This window comes from Azolla caroliniana, unplaced genomic scaffold, assembly GCF_043228905.1.
Source record: "Azolla caroliniana isolate FFs.n. ecotype wild unplaced genomic scaffold, voAzoCaro1.0.p SCAF_13, whole genome shotgun sequence".
NCBI classification, from domain to species: Eukaryota; Viridiplantae; Streptophyta; class Polypodiopsida; order Salviniales; family Salviniaceae; genus Azolla; species Azolla caroliniana.
This window is the reverse complement of record NW_028230448.1, coordinates 19,244,073-19,259,526: the sequence shown is the minus strand read 5'-3', so window position 1 is coordinate 19,259,526 and position 15,454 is coordinate 19,244,073. Positions and strand designations below refer to the sequence as shown.

Genomic DNA, 15,454 nt, shown 5'->3' with positions numbered 1-15,454 from the left:
ATCATAAAGAGGCCTGGTGAGGGAATCGCGGCCACAGACGGTGCAGGTCGCTCAGAGAAGGCGCGTGTGATCTGCACCGTCTGATTTGGATGAGGAAGAAGGCGCCAAAAAAAAAGCTACGCAGGCGGTCGCCCAACCCTGTCAGAGGTCTCCCAACCGTTTTCTTTTTAAATTTTTGGTTGATTTGGTCACCCAACCAACTCAAAAAAAAAAGCAGGTCACCCAACTGTTTTAAAAACCCAACTGTTTATTTTTAAAACAGTTGGGCGACCTGTTTATCCAGGTTGGGAGACTCCTTTAGAGTTTATATTGAGTTGGTCACCCAACCAACTCAATAAAAGAAGCAGGTCACCCAACTGTTGATTTTTAAAACAGTTGGGAGACCTGTTTATCCAGGTTGGGAGACTCCTTTAGGGATGTCTATAAAAGCCCTAAACCTGTCATAATCTGTCATTTTTTCAAACGAGATTGACAGGTTGGGTTTGCCGGGAAAGAGGTGGGAGCTCCTCCATCACAAATCGTCTGTGGCTGCACAAATCGTCGGTCCTCCATCACAAATCGATCTCCTCCATCACTATTCCCAGGTATGCTCCTTGTTATTATATCTTCCACAATGTTATATTCATCGCTTATTAATAATAATGAAAACAAGCAAGATTGTATGGACCATATTGATGCATAGACATGTTTAAGCTTTAGGGTTTAGAGTCACTATAGACAAGAAGATTGTATGGACCATATTGATGCATAGACATGTTTAAGCTTTAGGGTTTAGAGTCACTATAGACAAGAAGATTGTATGGACCATATTGATGCATAGACATGTTTAAGCTTTAGGGTTTAGAGTCACTATAGACAAGAAGATTGTATGGACCATATTGATGCATAGACATGTTTAAGCTTTAGGGTTTAGAGTCACTATAGACAAGAAGATTGTATGGACCATATTGATGCATAGACATGTTTAAGCTTTAGGGTTTAGAGTCACTATAGACAAGAAGATTGTATGGACCATATTGATGCATAGACATGTTTAAGCTTTAGGGTTTAGAGTCACTATAGACAAGAAGATTGTATGGACCATATTGATGCATAGACATGTTTAAGCTTTAGGGTTTAGAGTCACTATAGACAAGAAGATTGTATGGACCATATTGATGCATAGACATGTTTAAGCTTTAGGGTTTAGAGTCACTATAGACAAGAAGATTGTATGGACCATATTGATGCATAGACATGTTTAAGCTTTAGGGTTTAGAGTCACTATAGACAAGAAGATTGTATGGACCATATTGATGCATAGACATGTTTAAGCTTTAGGGTTTAGAGTCACTATAGACAAGAAGATTGTATGGACCATAAGTGAAGTATAATAGGATCTAATAGGCAAGGCTTTGTTGATTTCCAGCCACTCTAATCCCAGCCAGTATCTTGAAGGCATAATCTAGAAGAGGATGTAACCACTCTTATCCACACTATAGGTGAGGCCTATCAAACTTATTATGATCTTGCGTTCACTAGATTTGCTTGCTTAAACTTGATTTAATCATCTATATTTTGATTGTTGGTTTTAATGATTTGCTTGCTTAAACTTGATATTTTGTGTGTTTGAGTACTAAAATCAAAAAATGTTTGATTACTTGAATGGTGGTAGATGACTTCCAACTCCAAGTACAAAGATTGGTGGGATTTCGATAACAGTGATATATATCCAACTCAAGAGAGGTATGTCACGAACCAATCTCCCCCAAGAATGGTTTAGGGTTTGATGCATGTATGTTGACTCGTGATTTGTTAAAGGGTCTTCGTTAGAAGACATTGGCGAAGTCGAGGAGCCGACATGTGTACGAGTGGGGACAAAATGGACCAAGATGCTCCTCCAAATGGTATGTGGATTTGGTGTCGTTGCAATATCTCAATCTTTATGCCAATCTTTATGTCAATCTTAAATATGTAACACAGGTGCAGAAGGAATAGTTGCTCCTCGTCCCGACTTGTTGTATAAGGTTGGAAGAGATGCAAATGGGAACAAGGCTCGTGCATGTATCTACACTGAGTTTTGCCGCCTCTCGCCAAGGTGGTATCGGAAAAAAAGTGACATGGAGTCACATTTACGCAGAGAACATGCAATAGACGTAGTCCTACCACGAGGGATGCGTATAGAGGAGGAGGAGGGTATTCTGGGGGCATGCTTTAACAGTTATGAGCGTCAAAGATCACTCAAAAGATTCATGGACCCGGAAATCAAGTACTACAGAAATCGACAAAAATATATCCGAAAGTTGAAGGTTAGGGCTGTTTCGAAATACAACTCTATTCCTGGTGAACTCCGTCTTGACACACAGGCAGAGTTCGTGGCACGATTTATGAACAAAGAGATGACTATATACGACTCCAATAAGGATGAGCGTTTGGAGATGTTGACGAAGAAGATAGCAGCTGGTTTGGATTCTTATGTAAGTATGAGTGAGGATTTCATTTCAGATTGTTGGAGGGTTTATTGGCAAAATTCAGATAATAAGATGTGTCTTATTGTGGTGAAACAGTGTAAAAAGGCGGGGATATCCACCCAACCGCAGGGTGTGTCCACGGATGTGGATGAGAGTCAAAACCCATCTGAGGGTGGTGTGTCCACTCCACCGAGACGGAGACGACCGAAAATGCCAATCCGACGGAAGGAGGTCGAGTCAAACACTGATGTTGTTTCCCTAACATCAGATTCAGATGACGCTGCATCGGATGTGGCCATAGTTCAAATTCAACATGGCAAGGGCATAAGGTTATGGATTCAAACCCCAAATAAACACTTTTCCAGGTAGGGTTTAAGTGAAATATAAACTAGTATCTTACTAATTGACATGGAGTGTGATTTACCTACTCAAAACTACATATTTCCATGCATTCAGGTACCAGCTAACTTGCCCACGTCTCGATATGGCCCTTGATGTTACCGAGTCAGATCTTGAGACCATATGCAAGAGCCGTGAAATGGCATCGACATGGACTATGACCTTATTCACGTTGTGGATGGAATACTCATTGCCACTCGAGGTGACAGAACGCTTCACCATCGTCGACCCACTATGGGTGCAGCTACACCAGCAGGCAATGAAGGAGCAAGACATCCTTAAGAAAGTTGCGCAATGTGAGATTACGTTCATTCCGAGCGTGCTTGATGGGCATTGGAACTTGTGGTTCACCATGCGACAACAAGCTTCTAAGCTAACTAGCAAAGTAGTCTTCTGCGATCCATTGAACAGACCAGCAACAGACAACATGCGGAGAATGGCAGAGTTGGCGATTCGGACAATTTCATCTGAACCGTCAGACCACACCATTGTGCCCAATGGTCGACATCAGGTACTGCACATCCCAACACAGCCAAATTGTTGGGATTGTGGCTTTTATGTGATGAAGACTATCCAAATGTTGGTGAGGGAGTTCTTACAAGGATGGATATCTTCGACTTTTGTAAGTGTAATTGCAATTCCTTGTTCATGTGGATTGTGTATAGATGTGTTCTTATACATATTTGGTTACAAGGCACAGAGATGTGGTTCACCAAACGCGAAGTGGATTCACTTCGGATTCATGTGGACGAGTGGGCACGATCGGTATTAGGATTTGCACCTGCGACCGGTGGCTCCATATTGTAAATTTTGGGAATGTTGTTTTCAGCACAGATTTGGCTATAGAGCTAATGTTGTAACTATATTTTGGAATCCCCAAAAATTTTGTATAGTGAGAATCGACTCATTGTATATCGCGATTACTTATTAATGGAAATGTTGTTTACAACAATTATTTATCTCAATCTGAATGTATTTATCTCAATCTGAATATTGTGGATGATCTGAATGTATGGTTTTAAACCAATCGCAAGTTGTGGTATTGTTATGGTCACCCAACCAGGTTAAAATTAATTATCTTTTGTTATGGTCACCCAACCAGGTTGCCCAAACCTTTTAAAATTAATTATCTTTTGTTTTGGTCACCCAACCAGGTTGCCCAAACCTTTTAAAATTAATTATCTTTTGTTTTGGTCACCCAACCAGGTTGCCCAAACCTTTTAAAATTAATTATCTTTTGTTTTGGTCACCCAACCAGGTCGCCCAACCTGTTATGTAAACGGCCAGAAAAACGGTCATCTTAACATGTAAATTAATCACATTCTCTGTCACTTTAAACCATTCTCTGTCATTTTAATCATAGCTCATTGCATCTCCAATATCTGTCTTATAATCACATTCTGCGTCTTAATCACATTCTTATTTTGCACAATCTCTAAAAGCTAATCAGGATTAGTTATATTCTTAATCAGTTATAATCAGATTAGTTAGATTCTTAATAAGATTAGTTAGATTCTTAATCAGATTAGGGGGATTCTTAATCAGATTAGTTAGATTCTTAATCATCTTAGTTAGATTCTTAATCAGTTATAATCAGATTTTGTAGATTCTTAATAAGATTAGTTAGATTCTTAATCAGATTAGGGGGATTCTTAATCAGATTAGTTAGATTCTTAATCATCTTAGTTAGATTCTTAATCAGTTATAATCAGATTTTGTAGATTCTTAATAAGATTAGTTAGATTCTTAATCAGATTAGTTAGATTCTTAATCAGATTAGGGGGATTCTTAATCACATTAGTTAGATTCTTAATAAGATTAGTTAGAGTCTTAATCATATTAGGGGGATTCTTAATCAGTTATAATCAGATTAGTTAGATTCTTATAACCAGATTAGTTAGATTCTTAATCAGATTAGTTAGATTCATTCGAGATGAATCCCAACGAAATAGATTTAATCACGTCCTTGTATGATTCTGAGGATGGTTATGCATCACCATACTCCGCAACCATCGACGATGACTTGGATTCGTCTACATCCGAAGACTATGAGTCGGCTTCATCCGAAGAAGAGGCGGAGGAGGTTGATCCCTTCATGTATTGTTCGGCGAGGTATATTGCGTTCACTAGAGGTATGTACGATTTAATGCTTAAAGATTTATTAGGTCAAGTTAAGGTAACATTTGAAATATTAAGCACACTCGCAAGGGGGCACCTCTTAATTTACATGCATGGAGGCGCATGAAGAGTCGTCTCACGCTTATGAATGAGAATGCAATACACCTTAAGGCATCGCCTCATCTTCAGATTACGCACGTAGAGAAATGGAGGGAGATAGTATTGGCGTCACATTGTGGCGCATCGCACCGTTCTTTGACAGGTACTCTGACAGAATTAAAGAGAAATTGGTCCAATGACCTTCGTGACTATGGGATCCCTAGTGCGTATGTGAAAGCAGTGATTGACCAATGCGGTTGTCAAGTTGTGTCGAGGTTAACTCCATCTGACATGGAGGGGACAAGTGTCGTGAAATATAAAAAGTCTAGACCCATAGAAGTGATCAAGATAGAGGCACATAGGGTTGATGATACGTTGATAGATGTTCAATTGAGGTATCACACACGCTTTCGTACAGGGGTCACAAGGGGTGCACATGTGACTAGGTATAATTGTCACCGATCCGGTGTGGCCAACAAGCAATATCCATGCACTCGACGTAGAAAGCATTCATCTCGATGTGGGTGTACTTTTCATGTGAACGCTCGAATGAATGGCGGGGTTGACCATGGGACAGTGACCCTTTCAATATATGGACCTCATACGGGTCATGTACCGGGAAGTAGACCAGATGCATACTATTTGCCAGTGGCCCCAAATGTTATAAGTTGTTGTAGAGATGACCTTTTTGATGTTGGTTGCGCACGACACGTGGCACGGATGAGCATGCGTAAGGAAGCATATCATAAGTCCAAGGCTAGTCCATTAGACCTTGTGAGTTATAGGTTCTTTATGATACCAAAGGAGGTCAATAACATGGCCAACAAGTTAAAAATCGGGAGTGCCATGTCAGGGGTTGATTGGTCTTTGATGATGCAAGATGCCTATGCCCTCCGAGATCTTGGGAAGGTGGCTCATGTCCAACCCTACTTGCCTGGTGAATATGGATCTCCCGCAAGGCAACCGTTCATCTTGGTGCTCCAAGATGAATGGATGTTAGAGATGTGTGAGCGACTGTCGATAAACAACTCTTGGGCAATCGACTCCACGTTTAAAACAAACCAATTTGGCTTGCCATTATATGCAGCTGTGGCTCCAAATGCCATGGGAGTTGGTATCCCATTATGGTACATGATATGTAGTTCTGATAAGGGGTCTAACCATGAGCAAGTAGCTTTAGAAACTTGCTTGAGAGTCATATTTGCACGGATGCCCAATGTGAGGCCAAATGCCATAGTCATCGATAAAAGTTGGACATCGTATAATGCCATAAGTAATGTGGTTGCAACAGACCGATTATCTTGGATAGTTACAAATGGGCAAAGGTCGCAAACACATTGTCGACTTTTGTTGTGTCACTTCCATGCAAAAAAAGCATGGTTGGACAACTTGTTGCCAAAGGTAAGTGCAAGTGAGAGAAACCACCTTTATAATCGGATGTGCCAACTCATGCAATGCATTACGGAATCCACATTCAATGCCCAATGTGAGGACTTAAAGGTAGAATATGCAAACAAGCCAGGTGTTTGGCAATATATAGAAGGAGGATGGTGTGGCTTGACATGTGTGTGGAGGAAACTGTGGCCCAAATTTGGTAGAATGTTCAACTACGGACATGTTGACACTACCAATCTTGTGGAGAGACATTGGCAGTTTATCAAATATACTGCCTTAAGAGGGAGGATAAACCGATCAATTACCGATCTTGTGCATGTTTTAATCGGGGACAGTCAAACTGGCACTTGCATCGGGGGTACTGTTATTGAATGGTACAAGCAACGACAAGAAATATGTGAGAGTGGTAGATTTGCACCACGTGCAAATTGTAGGGATCAAACAACTAGACTTAAAGAGGCCGAAAGGCTACTAGAGAGGTATGAAACTAATAATGCGACAATGCATATTGTGGACGAGCCTCGATATTGGTTTAAAATATTGAGCTTGACAAAACCGGATGTATGGTATAATGTATCGCTCCAATGTTCATATTGTGATTGCCACGACCCTGCGAGTAAATGTAAGCATATACTTGGCATCAGGATGATTATTGAGAGGCACATGCCACATCTATGTGGGTCATTGCCTTTTATAGATCATGCAACCTATATGCGCAATGACCATTTCACAGAGACGGAAATGGAGACAGAGGTAGAACCAGTCGAGGAGACAAACCCTATAACATCACGAGTGGAGGAATGTTTGTCGAAATTACAAACGCTTGAGGGGGCTATTCAATGTTTTAAGCAAGGGTTACAATCCCTCGACTGTGCAGCAATTTTGGCATGTATGGAGTCCATTCAAGAAACAAGTGAGACATTGGTGTATCACACAGGTGCACCGAAACCAACTAACGAAGAAGACCGTGGATCCATAGGGCGTAAGCAAGCAATTGGTGCAAAAAGGGGAGCATCAATCAACATTTCACAAGATCTTATTGGCAGCTCCCCAAACACTTCCAAGGCTCACACAGGAAAAATGCAAAGAGGCGCAAGTCGAGCTAGGAGGCGGTTGCCAATATGTGCGACAGATAAAATGCGATGCTTGCATTGCGATGCCTTGACCTTTAGATCAAGGGACTCAAATGTTGATTGTTGCAAGAATTGTGGTCGCATCTTGCCATCATCTCCGGATGAGCCATAAATGTTTGGTAACTTTCAACTTTTATGTTTTGCCAGGATTATTTGTTTTAACAAAAGTATGGTAAAGATCGTCGGTTTTAAGTAATTTAAGGTTGAATTTTGTGACTATTTGATATGTTATTGTAAGTTTACATTCTTCGTTTTATGTTTTAAATGTTTTTTAACTTTCAACTTTTATGTTTTAATATGATTATTTGTTTTAACATAAGTATGGTAAAGATCGTCGGTTTTAAGTATTTTAAGGTTGAATTTTGTGACTATTTGATATGTTATTGTAAGTTTTAAGGGTAATTAACAAGCTTATTTGAAGATTTTGGTTGGAATGATACATTTGGTTGGGCGACCTGCAACGGTTGGGAGACCAATCGGTTGGGCAACCTGTAACTGTCAGGGTTGGGTGACCTAAAACGGTTGGGCAACTTGCAACAGTCATAGTTGGGGGACCAATTTCGGTTGGGCGACCAACGACTCAGAGTTGGGTGACCTCTGACAGGGTTGGGTGACCATCGACTCAGAGTTGGGTGACCTCTGACAGGGTTGGGTGACCATCGACTCAGAGTTGGGCGACCTCTGACAACTTTTTTTTTCGCGCGCTCTTCCTTATCGAAATCTGACGGTGCAGATCGCACGCACCTTCCTCTAGGCGACCTGCACCGTCTGTGGCCGCGATTCCCTCACCAGCCCTCTTTATGATTTGGTGCAGGATAGCAACGAGCGTATGTATACAGTATAATGTATGTATATATGTAGGTAGCACTTTCACGCCCTAAGGGAGGAGGAGAAACACAGACTCGAATAGAGACAGAGACAGAGACAGAGACAGAGAAGGGAAGAGAGGAGAAGAGAAGAGAAGAGAAGAGAAGAGAGGGGAGTTTTGAAAGACGACGGGAAGAGAGAGATGCAGGCCCCCCTCCTCCGATCGAGCCTTCCTCTTCTTCGGCGGCTACGTGTCCGGGCAGTACCCTTCTCTGCGGACGCCCATGCCCTGGAGAAGAGTGACGTCATAGAGCGTGTCATCACTGTGGTGAAAACTTTCCCCAAGGCAGACCCCTCCAAGGTTCTTTCCCTCTGTCTCTATTTTTTGCACAGTATTTCTTTTGATAGGATGATTGTGTAGAAAGGTAGATAGATTGCCATGGAATCAAACAGAATTGGTGAATAGAATGAGATCGTCCTCCTTCTCATTGAAGCTCAGAAAGATGAGAACTGTGAGACAAATGTCATCCTTTATGTTGAGATTTTGATAATGCATGTCTTAAAACAGCCGATTGTTTACTTATACATAGCTTGCACAAGAAAGTAATCCATTGGAAGAGAAAAGGAAGATCATGTATTGACTAGAGCCCAAAATCAGTCTATGAGGAAATTCATATGCACAAAGGTGTATGGCTTCTGGTATTGGAAACGTTAGACACAATTCAAAACTGATAGCAATGGAATGTGAGATCCAAATATGATCCCCTGTTCTAGGATGATGAGGTGTAGGAGCTCCAGAATCTAGAGAATGCCTGTATCCCAGGACAGTAGAAGGCTGGAATGCAGCAGAATTATCTATAGACAGCTTGTCCAGTCTATAATAATCAATTGTGTAGAATAAAATATTGGTATGTTGGTGTGGTGAGAAAGCAGCTCTCAGGGGCGCCGAGGATCTGCCATCATCTGGGTTCTCCTCTTGTGGTTAGTGTAGGAGTATCTGGGCTGCAACAATATTTTAGAGGTTCTTCACAACTTGACATCTCTGCCCTATTAGAGCATTCATTAACTGATCTACTGAAATTCTACCTCCCCTTGATATATATTTATTTCATCCTTCACATTACCTGTACCCCTAGCTCCTATTTCAATGTACTTTGGCCACAACCGATCTATATAGGGAAACTACCTAGCTTCGGCACAATTTGATTTTGCTTTACTCTACGAGACACCTATAAGATTCACATGGGAGAATGGTAACAATGCTTTTACCGAGGAAGAAGGTTGATGATACTAGTGACACATGCCTCATGAAGGTTATTTGCTACCATTTGGATCCTGTCACGTTTGAGGAGAGTTATGAAGACAAATGCGTTGTTTTGGAAGATGAGGTTTCTTGACACATGTGGGTCAGCATGAGTTGGAGACTTGTTGAATGCTAGGAAACATGTGCTACAAAATATACTGATCCCTTCGAGAGATTTGTGTATGGAAATTGATGTTCATTATGGAATACATGAATGCTTGAATTGACAGCATGAAAGTAAAATTGCAGATTTCTTCTGACCAACATATGACAAGGATGTGTGATTAATTTAAATCCACTTTGGGACTGCTGTACATGTAATGCATCTATCAATACTCAATGTAGACTTTATTAACATGATGAATGCCATGAAACTAATTATTCTTGATGGGACGAATATTTTCCTTGGCCCTGGTGCAAAATATACTCGCCATGCTTCAAGCAAAGGTGCTAGAGCACTATTGACTATGACTGGGCCAAGCCTGATGCATTGTGATGGATAATAATGTTTGAAATATGCTGCAAGTCTTCGAAATTAGATCATGTACCCAGGTATGTGGGGCTATACAAGCATAAATAATGCATTCTGAATATATAAGATGAAATGACAACAAGAATACAGTAATGATGAATTTTTGGAATAACTTCTTGTATAAATTATCATGGCCTGTGACATGATGTGGTCAAGAATTGTGTTGAAGAATGCAAATCTACTGCAGCTGCACACACAATGTATATTGGTAGGGTACGAATGTAAGAGAGCAAAAAAATGTAAGGAAACACAAGGCAGTTGAGGAGTCAAACGATGAGTGTTTGTCTCTAGACAATGAATAAATGAAGACAGACAAAGCAATATGACGTAGAAAGAAAAGACAAAAGAACCAAAAGGTGCATGGCAGACATTTTAAGATGGAAGATATTCTAATCTATGTGTAAAACATGCTCAACCCCATGACTGATGACACAGTATATATGCAGCCCCTGTTGATTCAAATATTGATGCATAGCATTAAGAAACTCCAAAATGGAAGGTAGCTGACATGTACACTCTCTGCTCTAAAATACACAAAAGATTTGGCCTTATAGTACGAGAATGGATGTACACTTTGATCCACCATATGATTAGACAAGACCTGCCTAGCTACTGGTAAGAAAACCAGATACTACAACGTACTTTCCAGCCGCTGCACCATCATGGTAGGATCATGCATGATCAAATTACCAAAAACTGCAACTGAACACCAACTATCAAAGGAACCAAAACAAATGATGGGAGTGATAATAAAAAGCAGGCTTCAGGCCTAAACATAATACATTTGATCACTTGGTCAATATTAGAGTTGTCTGGAAGAAGTAAGCTGAAAGGCCAACCACCAGACTATTGCTTCTTAGACTTTAAAGAGGCCTTTGACACTGCCAAGGAAAACCTACTAACTTGAAAGGAAGGCCTTACAGTTCCACACTCACGGTGGCTTACAGAGTATTGTGTGCTTTCATGTTAAAGCACAGACATTCCCCACATGCTAAAAATAGAAATGGGTGTCTGGAAAAATATTGTGGAGACGAAGAGAATGTAACATTTGCAGTCTTAATCAATTCAAGACTGAAACATATGCGAGTCTGATGATGAGCATATTCTGAAATAGAGAGGCTTTTCATGAGTTATTACGTGACTGGGGCAGATTTCAGGAACTAATACAGATGACAGGTCCTTCACCCATGGCTTTAGGCATTTTTTTTGCATGGTTGATAGAGTTTCTAGTGGAGCTCATTCTTATGCTTATAAAATCTGACGCATATTTAGAAGTCAATAGTATCTTTTTATTTGTTACACATAAAAACTCAGTTTTTAGTTTTCCTCCAGTTAGGTCTAGCGAATGTACATTGTAAGTGCTTGGAGCTCCCATGGGCCATTTTGATCCCCAGCCAAAGATCATAAATCATCATCTTCTTCAGAGCAGATGTTATAGGCATAACCTTACGGACCAATTCTATAACTAATTTTAATGGATTATGGGTAGGGATAGTTAGGAGATCGGCTATCCTAGGAACTGGGACAAACCCATCTGAACCTATGACACTGGGAACAGATGATGGTCTGCAAACCTTAGGTGTTGAGTTATATAAAGGGGACTAGCTACCCTCTTCATTACAGTATCTTGAGACGTTGTCGAGACGCAATTGGGGATGCTAACCTCTCTTCTTTGGATTCTTATTTAAACAACCAAGGGATAACATAAGGTAATATACGGTTGTTTGGGACATTGATGGTATTTTATGTTGTCTTATGTACTTTGCTTTTGAGTAGTCTAGACAAAATATACATTAAGTAGTGTCTTTACTTGTTTTTTCTCACAGGAATGTTGTTAGCACATGAACTCTATTCTAGCTCCCATCACACTAGTGAATTGTATACTTAAACCTTCTGTGACATCTAAACTCCTTGGTGTACCAGTGGATAATGTACATGAAAGTTTTACAAACTACCTGTTGGAGAGGATCCCCACTGACCTTGTCAGAGAGCTGACACAGATCTTAACTGAGACTCTACTGTCAGCTGCTGCCTGGATAAGTAGTTTGCATGTCAAGTATAATGTCTCAGAACTACTGGGTATTATGATGAGTGCGGACAGATGAGGGCCCTAATGCAGAACCAGTTGTGGATAGTAACCAGTTGTGAAATTTAAACAACTGTGGGCCAGAATTTGACCATGCAACAAAAAAATTTAAGATCAAATAAATGAGTCCAATAGAGGGAATGAGATAAAGAAGACTTAGATGGCAATGCGGTGATGATATCAAAGACTAGCTCAGAAGCAGAGTGCAATTCAACTGCAACAGAATCTGGTGACATACCGCTGAAAGGGAGATTAATCACAAGACTCAGATGGAAGCTGTTTGGTGAAGTTTGAATTCAGCCCAGAAGCAGATCAAAAAACAAGCACAGCAGAATATGATGATGAACTGATCCAAGGGAGATTAACCATGCGACGTAGAAAGGATTAAGTGATGAAGTTTGAAGACGAGTTCAAAATTAGGCAGGAATTTGGGTGTATGGCGGTGACAAACAAGTAAACCAAGATCTAAGAGCTGAATTTGGTGGAAAGCAAACCCAAGTCCAAGTCAGGACTGCTGCCCAACAGTTCTGATTAGTCCCATTCATCTAGGGGAGATCCTGGCCTAGAGAGGGATATTCCGATATTAGACTTGAGAAACTATTCTAGCTTGCGCCATGGAGGATGAGAATAGTTGCCAGCTATTTCAGAATCTGCTGGTTCTGAAACAGAAGAAACAGGGTTCTAACGTTTCTGATCATGTAGGCAACAAAGAAAACAGAAAAACTTGTAAATTTTGACATTAAATAATTGTGGCTGGACAGAACTTAGATGTAGATGTTCTCTACAGAAACTAGAATGACACATGAAATTAGATCCGTAAGTTTTTCAATAGAAGTGAAAATTGACTAGAAAGCTGGCTCAACATAGGCCTACAGAATCAAATTAATATTACTTTTTTAAATTGTTTTGCCCACAGTAGGGTGAAAAGCAATAACATTAATCTTAGAACCATAACAACCAAATGAAAGAGCACCACAGTAATTGCACCCTTTCTTCTTTTTCTCGTCATGGGAAGTTGAGGCATCATTGCCTTTAGAAGGAAGGTGATGTTGTTTTCGTCCTTGTTGGCCTTTGAACTTTTATGAGCTAACAAAAGCTTCATCACCACTATTAAGAACATCCTAATTTGCTCAAGATTTAGATTCTTGTAAAAGAAGGGTTATTAGCTCATCAAAATTGAAGCTCTCTTTACAGCTTGTAAGAACCCTTATTGTCATGGCGCAGCCTTGATGTGAATCCGGAATAGCAACAAAAACTTTAGAAACTAACTTCTTGTCTGAAATCACTTCATCAATGTTGAGTAATTGTTCCTTGAGGTCTTTGATCTTTGTCGAGAATGTATCTATGTTGTGGCGAAGTTTTGATATGTATCTGGAAGACAATGTCCCATAGCTGCTTTGCAACCAATACATACCTCATCCAACTTGTCATTAGCATTAAACATGCCAAAAATATTAGTCTGCTCAGCATTGCAAAAAATTTATAGTAAGAAATATGGATGATATATTGCAATACTTGGTGTGGTTATGTTCACTAAAATGTACTAAAGCAATATAATATTGGATTAACGAATGCGAATGCACGAATGGTTCATACTATGGTTCACACTATTCTGACTATGCTCACACCTAACAATTACTTAACAAGGTTCACACTATTCTAACTATGTTGACACCAAAGCTTTCATATGATACACATTAAGTGTAACAAGTTACACGTGTTTTTTGTAGCAGACCTTTTTGCCAGTACTAATTTATTATACTTCATGTTAATTGTGCATCCAGGTGTCTCCTGCATCACATTTCCAGAAAGATCTTGCCTTGGACAGCCTGGACAATGTTGAGATAGTAATGGCACTTGAAGAGGAATTTGCTCTGGAGATTCCTGATTTGGAAGCAGATAAAATCGATTCTTGTGCATCAGCAATTGAATATATAGCTGCCCATCCAATGGCAAAATGAAATTGATCCCCATTGATTGATCATGGGAGAAAATGAAACCCTCATTATTCGTTCTTGGACACTTGCTTGTGCTCCAGAATGTTTAATTGTTACACTAATGTTCCTGTAGATGGCTTTTGCACAAGGAATGTTAATAAACAGCTACATTGATATTCTCAGCAATGAATTTGATGTAGGTATCTTCATAATTCCTTTTATTTAGAAGATGTAGTTTGTGATAGGAATGAATAACTGAAAGTTCTCAGCATAAGAAATTGGTATTATTAGACAAGGGGAACATTGAGGGAAGTCCATTTACCTGAGGACATACCACAGAGGTAAATGTTTGGAAGAAGAGTTATTGATGTTCTTTTCTATTAGTCTAAATGTGGGATGTTTAATTTGGTGCTGCCAGACGTAGAAATCCTTGTAAGTCAATTCTCCTTTCTCCAGTACAGTAAATATGAATTTTGAAAGTATGTTGTATGCATGCATTACTTCATATATACACTAGTATAATCTGTCCATGTTGGTAAATGATGAATCATATAAAACAATTCCTATAAAATATTGTACGAGTAAAATCTGAGTTGAAGATAGTGTAGGTCAGATAGAAAAATGTGAAAATTATGCTAATGCTTGATGGGATTTACACCGCGCAATTGCAAAAGACTGGGAATGTGATTATTGCATCATGAAGTGGTTTGATTGGACAAGGACAAAGGTATTTATGGCCCCACAAGGAATGATTGTGAGCTTGTTAACTTGTTAATAATGTGAGCTCACCCTTCAAGAAGGATGATCGTATTCTACCAAGTGCAACAATTGTTTAATCTAAAATATATTGTGAAAATCTAGAATGGTAAATAAATTATCAACAATTGCACAACAATATGGATGACATGGTCCTCGTGCATTGCATGGCTGTCTATTGTGCACAATATGTACTGTTCTCATTGCTGGTTAGAGGTAATCGACTCGTCCCATTGGTTATTTTATGTGCTCTGTCCCATTAATTTATACATCACACAAAATGGGGTGTGAAGTGTTGAATGTCACCCAAGCTATGTAATGATTAATCTACATAAGACACCCAATAGGATGAAGCATATTGACCAAACTACTTAAACCAAATCGATGGGTAACACATGCACAAGAGATCCCTAAACCCTATGTACTAATAAATTAAAAG

General features: G+C 39.7%; 3 protein-coding genes and 1 long non-coding RNA gene across 4 annotated transcripts; all 4 read left to right on the top strand.

Annotated features, from left to right (window-relative positions):
- Nucleotides 1-1,398: 1,398 nt before the first annotated feature.
- Nucleotides 1,399-1,959, top strand: LOC147856545 (uncharacterized). The gene is made up of 3 exons (XR_015530661.1): nt 1,399-1,481; nt 1,655-1,725; nt 1,801-1,959. It is a non-coding gene; the product is annotated as an uncharacterized LOC147856545 (long non-coding RNA).
- A 393-nt stretch (nt 1,960-2,352) lies between these two features.
- On the top strand, nt 2,353-3,180 carry LOC147856544 (uncharacterized; the record flags this gene model as incomplete). The annotated part of the gene is made up of 3 exons (XM_087329133.1): nt 2,353-2,456; nt 2,547-2,815; nt 2,907-3,180. Coding segments are annotated over exons 1-3 (633 nt in total), but the record flags the coding sequence as incomplete, so codon positions are not given.
- Nucleotides 3,181-5,111: 1,931 nt separating this feature from the next.
- LOC147856543 (uncharacterized) lies at nt 5,112-7,706 on the top strand. Its single transcript, XM_087329132.1, has one exon. It carries the CDS (start codon nt 5,112-5,114, stop codon nt 7,704-7,706), a length of 2,595 nt encoding a protein of 864 aa, XP_087185258.1.
- Nucleotides 7,707-8,550: 844 nt separating this feature from the next.
- LOC147856542 (acyl carrier protein 1, mitochondrial-like) lies at nt 8,551-14,750 on the top strand. The gene is made up of 2 exons (XM_087329722.1): nt 8,551-8,762; nt 14,107-14,750. The coding sequence occupies exons 1-2, from the start codon at nt 8,604-8,606 to the stop codon at nt 14,281-14,283; spliced, it is 336 nt and encodes a 111-aa protein (XP_087185848.1). The 5' UTR covers nt 8,551-8,603; the 3' UTR covers nt 14,284-14,750.
- Nucleotides 14,751-15,454: the final 704 nt, after the last annotated feature.